At 42.4% G+C, this 6,000-nt stretch overlaps 1 protein-coding gene across 12 annotated transcripts in view; it reads left to right on the top strand.

Annotated features, from left to right (window-relative positions):
- The first annotated feature begins 292 nt into the window (after positions 1–292).
- Positions 293–6,000, top strand: part of LOC149302947 (casein kinase I) — a 36,795-nt gene continuing 31,087 nt past the window's right edge. For all 12 annotated transcript variants that reach the window (XM_089481904.1, XM_089481902.1, XM_089481895.1 and 9 more), the window contains exon 1: positions 293–470. In XM_089481904.1, coding sequence (XP_089338030.1) covers positions 293–470 — 178 coding nt within the window. The remainder of the gene's footprint in view (positions 471–6,000) is intronic.

Here is a 6,000-nt window from a genome sequence, read left to right as displayed (position 1 = left end):
AATGATGCCTCCTGCTTTTCTGATTTATGTTAATGTTTTCCAGATTCTCAAACCCCAGAACCATCTCGGTTGGATTATCGTCCGGGATTTGTCTTGCTACAGTGAAGACCCAACTGGAAGTAATTTGCGAATGGGATGAATCCGCCATTGCTGAGCTTCTTCCCCTTTCAGCTCAGTGAATGACATTATCTAACGGGTGACCTTACCTAGTTATGTTTCCATTTTCACAACACCCCATTTGAGTTTGCTTGTCTTTCAAAAAGCATTCAAAGTGGAGTACCGCAAACTTGATATGGATGGCAAAAAGAAAGACAAGGACAAACCTGATGAAAGAATGGCCCGGCCTAGTGGCCGATCAGGTCACAACACACGTGGTACTGGGTCTTCGAACTCTGGAGTGTTAATGGTCGGGCCTAATTTTCGAGTAGGAAAAAAGATTGGATGTGGCAATTTTGGAGAACTGAGATTAGGTAAGCAGCCTAAATGAGTAGAGCCATGTTGATTCTCTCAAGTGGTATGTAAAAGTAACTGTGGTCCTCTCAAAATTAGTTCTGAAATGTCATGATCTGTTGAATCTTGAAAACTGTCAGTGAAAGAAAGTCATTGGGCACACGTAAGTTTTTGCTGTTGGAATATTTTTAGCTTTGGGTGAAATTTAGGACATCTATCTAAACGTTCATAGGATATAAGGAGTGGAAGAAAAACTTATTGGTAGAGTTCTGGGAAATAAGTAGTTTTAATTTAGAACAAACTTTCTCGTTGTCTTGGCATGATATGTTTTCAGGCAGCTGCATACTATGTGTTCTAGCTCTGTTATCTTAGCCCCATCTACTAGACCAGCGATGGCAAACCTGCCGCAATCAGCATGCCAAGTCCTGTGCTCTGATCAGTGCCAAGAACCCATATGGAGCCATGACTGCCACTTTTTTAATGTCCGAGAAAAGAAGGATTAAACATAATGCTGTTTATTCCTCAAATTGCTGTATTTATCCATCAAAATAATTTATATATATCTTACCAAAATAAACTATGCGTGTGTGTTTGTGTGCAAGTGAGTGTGAGTATATGCTTGTCTGTGGCATTTATTTTGCTCTTCACCAAGGATAGGCGCAAACATGCAACTTGGTTTCATGCAGAAAATTGGGCACTCATCCTGCAAGACAAATACCCTGACTATGGTAAACAATAGAATCAGTGTTAATCACCCTGCCGAACATCCTGGTATTTGTTCACTAAAGGGAGAGTTCTATTTTTGTCTCCCTTGTTTCATTATTCGTAATGGTGGGCCGACACTTGAGATGTTCTTACACGGTGCAATTTGTGAAGAGACTTTGAATAAATTTCACCATTTTACCCAGTGAGAAGCCTTCTGGGTTGGGCCTTTATAATGGAGTCAAAGAGTTAAAACTACAACCAAAGCAATGCTCCAACCAATCATCCTAATGAACAGACTTGAAGAATCAGCTCTGTGTGGTGTATGAGCAGGGAACGTCACCCAAAATATCACAACTGACAGCAGCGGCTGCCTCCAGGTCTGCAGATGTAGGAAGTGTATCGGATCACGGTACCCCGAATGGGTATATCCGAATGGGGGAAGAAGTAGTCCAAATGGATGCTCTGTACCCACCTCCCTAAAAACAGGAACCCCTTTCAATGCCAGGGCCCATAGTCTGTAGAGAGGAGGCTGGAGCCCAGGGCACAGGAAGTTTATTAGAACCAAATGAAATACAACTAGGGTCTTGTCAGTGCTAGCCCATGATACTGTAGCGTATTCAGCACTATTCATGCTGAAGGAGGGAAATATTTTTTTCGTGGGACTTCCCCTTTAATACAATATGAGACTATGCTTTTAGAAGACTGTCCTTTCAGTGACCTTCAAGAAGATCCATGTTAACAGATCCAAGAGAGATAACCAGCATGATTAAGAAACTTGGGTAGGTATCTAACACGGAACACTTTGAAACATGTATCTTGCTTTAACATTATGTCTGTCAGCTTGGCAAATGCGTTGAAACTAGAACTGAGCAATAAGTCATAGTCCCCCCCCAAATTGTCTTTGTAGAAGTTAGTCTTTCTTTTGTGGAGCTCCGTAGATTTAGGTGTTACGTTGTATCATTTTGTCACAAGCCTATAACTACTCTCCTCTTAGTAGACTTGGTCGGTCAATGAAAATGTTGAAAGTTGCACCACATCCACTGAACAAACAGAAACAAATAAATGTGAAATTATTTTTAAGCGGTGTGTCCCCAGTTAAACCTACTTCATTTATTTTTAAACCTAGTTTCAAACCCAGGAGTTGCTAAGTGATTATCGGGCAGGCGAAGAGATGCAGCGTCCTACCATCAAAGGTGGGGGCGATATCTGCCTGGACATCACCCTCTCAGCAAAAAGCTTTGTGGTATTAGGGGGTATCATGCAATAAAATATGCTTAAAATACAGCTTTTCTTTGAATAGTTAAAAAAAATAAAAAAAAAATTCATCTCCCTCCGCATTTATTTTTCTGTTAGAGAATCCATGGGTTTGAACAGCGTGTAGGAGCTGCCCGATTCTCACACTGTATGTAACGTATAATAAATATAATACAAAGTCTTCTGTGTTTTGTTGTGTACAATCCAACAGCAGGTTCCCAGTCTAGCTTCCCATTTATTCATCCAGACTGCCGTCAAACTAATTCCTAATGACATTAATGGCACATAGGAACCATCATGCCCATCTAGCATGTCCACTTTTGAAGACTTCAACCTTAATCAGTCTTTGGTCTCATTTTTGATTCAAGAATTTGATGGCAGATAAGAAACCGTTGGGCTCATCTATCCTGCCCCCCCCCCCCCCCCCCCCCGATCAGTCCTTGGTCTTGTCTTAGATACCGGATATCCATCTACCTACCCCATGTATATCTGGGTTTGCTGTAACATCTCTTGTTCTTTGGAAAAAAGTAGAGAATGGATGTTTCCGCTTTTTAAACATTTTTATCGCATCCACACCCTCTCTTGTCTCATTCAAGCTATACACATTGAGGACCCCATTAAACATTAAAAGCTACAGTATTTGATAACTGAAAAGTACTATGCGCCTGTGATGCCTCTTAGAAAAAAGTGGCCAGAGGGTATGTGTAATCCTCCATTACTCATGATTATTGGCTCCAGAACTAGCCCTTCTGGTTTGGCTGAGCTATTAATACTCAGCACAGCGCGTATATCTAACGCCGTCTGAAGCTAAATGTGTTGGGTAATTCCGTAAGCCTTTCTATTAGTTGCATTTATATTTTTTTTTTATATTTCACTTTGATGGGACAGCCTACTTTCCTCACACCAATGAAGATTATATTTATCAAGGTACTTAAAAGGGACACTTAAGCCATCATATACACTTTAATGCAGGTGAGTGGTCTCTTTAAATTTGTGGTGCCCACCTTGCAAATGCATGGGGAGTTCTGCAAAACTTCTTGTATGCATTTGTGCCTTTCTCACGCACATTGCCCGGCACTTGATATAGTTGCTGCCGCATGGCTTCAGCGCTGTCTGGGTCAGAGACCCCTTTGATTTCCGTTACGTTTTCTTGTCGCTGAGTAGCTTCTTCATGAGCTGCAGCACACACTTCCCCTGGTGGTCCCATTTTCACACCTGTTTCGGCTGCTTGAAATAAATGCAGGGGTCTGTCACAAAAGTGCAGGGCTACTACCTGCCCACTAACGTGGTGTTGAAAGGCGTTAAGTGGCCTGTCCACCCCACAGGCTTACTCGTCACTCTCCCACAGAGCCAACTACACCTTAACCCTGACCTGTTCACTTTACTCAACCTAATTCTATTTAGGGAGGCTGCGGTAACCCCGCAAACTATTCCGGTTACAGAAAACTCCAGTTAAGGTAAAAATAGATAATGTCCACATTAGAAAAAACAGTAACATGATAACGCAGGCTATCCCTGAAATCTACGAGTCCCAAAATTAGGGCAAGGTGGTAGAATGATTATTTTATTTTTAAAATGGTAAAAATAGTCACTGCGTTTATCCATGACAAAGTAGTTTGAGAATAAATGCAAAAAATATACAAAATGCTATTAAACACGGTTTAAACACAGAAAACGTCCGCAACAATAAGGTAAATGAATCTGTGGAAATCTCCATCTGTTACAGTCTGTCAAAATGTTATTCCCAGAATATTCAGTTTTTCCCTCAGGTTCCCATTCTTATAGGACAGCCCCTTTCTTTGTCTCTGGGACACGCCCATTTGCTGTCAGGTGGGAGAGTAGCGGAAGCCCAGGCACTTTACAGCACTCCTCATGAGATGTGCCGTAAAAACCTGGCAGCAAATGCCTGCCCCATGTTTTAAAATCATATTGTGTACATGAATAACTCTGGCTTAGTGTTATTACAACAGTCAGCCAAATCACTCACTGATATTTCTTGGACCCTGTTTAACCCCTTCCTGGCGGGAGGGAGCACAGTCGGCACACAAACCTCTTCATGTTATGAGTCTAGCAAAAAGATACTAGGTGCCGTGTCCTCTCTCTGACCCCAGTGCCTGGTCCCCGTGTAGGATTTATGGCATCCTTTGAAAACACTGCTTGGATGCTCATCATGTTCGTCTGACTTAATGATGGGCCCCACCAGCTCCAAGATTACATTTATAGCCGGATTTGGGCTAAGAAAGTGTCACATTTTCTTGTACCCATGCAAGATGTCTTGTTAACCCTCACTAATCCCTTAATATCGACATTTTGCATCGGGTGGAAGCAAACCTAGGAGCTATGGAGCATTGAAGGTGGCAAATGCATGGGGGTGGGGAGGGGATTCCTCCATGCAGTTGCAGGGAGAGATGTATAATTGTAAGGGCATACTCTTACATGCATTAATGTGCTTATGATACCTGGAGTGCCCTTTAATGAAACTTAAAACACATTGATGGACGTAAAACCCCGAATTTAGCAAAACACAGAAAACTGTCCGAGGATCTGATATTGTATTTAGTAATTAAATATGGCAGTCATTACGATTTATTTTCAGCGTAAGCTAATAAGTACTGCTAAAGCTACAAGCTGCTTTCTGGCTGCAGACAATGGCCACAGTCATTCACTGCAGCGAGTAACAGTTGTGACGTAGATCGATGTCTGCTCATTTTTTGACACACAAATGGGTAGTGGGAATCTATTTAAAGATTGTCTCTGTCATTGTGATGCCTGTCTCAGCTGTGTGAATCGGCACATGTCTGCAGCTGCAGAAAATCCCCTTTTCAAGCTTGGGGAATATAACAAAAAAAAAAGCCAAGCAATGACAACCAACAACACCTTAAAATGACCTAGAGTTAATTAATATGTACAGTCTTCTAGCTCCCCAGGCACCTTGATAACATGTGCTTTTTGATCCAATGTTCTGAAACACTTCATTCATGGAGCGAGTGTGTGTGTGTGTGTGTGTGTGTATGAATGTACCAAGATTGAGCGTCTGTGAATGTTTTCAGAAAGTTGAGTCTGCTGAATTGCTGAGTGCCAGGACCTTCATCATTTAAAGTGTGTTTGACATTAAAACACAGTTGGATGTGTTTATAAATTAACTTAATTTTCGGCTGGTAAATCATTTGGGAAATATATTTTTAAGTATTGACCTGGTGACATGGCGTTATATACTGAGGGGACCAAATGGCTTAAAACTACATGAATTGGGGTATTAGAGAGTGCAGGGCAGGCCCAAGACTTAATGCCGCCTGGGGCGAAGTTTAAAATGATGCGATTTCGGTCTCGGTGCCGGCTTGTAATGCTGAGCGCCGGAAATTGACGTCACTTCCGGCGCTCAGCATTACAAGCCGACACCGAGACCCAGCTAGAGGGCTTGCAGAGGAGAGAGAGGGGCGCCGAGCGGGTAAGTGAAAACCACTCGGCACCCCTCTCTCTATCCTCCGCTTCAAAAAAAAAACAAAAAAAAACGATTGGGGCGGCAAAGTGCTGCCCCTTCAAAAGTGCCGCCTGGGGCAATTGCCCCACTCGGCTCCATTGTAGGGCCGG

Source organism: Sceloporus occidentalis, unplaced genomic scaffold (genome assembly GCF_023333645.1).
Source record: "Sceloporus occidentalis isolate IW3139 unplaced genomic scaffold, rSceOcc1.0.p SCAF_16, whole genome shotgun sequence".
Classification (NCBI taxonomy): domain Eukaryota; kingdom Metazoa; phylum Chordata; class Lepidosauria; order Squamata; family Phrynosomatidae; genus Sceloporus; species Sceloporus occidentalis.
This window is presented reverse-complemented; position numbering and strand designations above follow the sequence as displayed.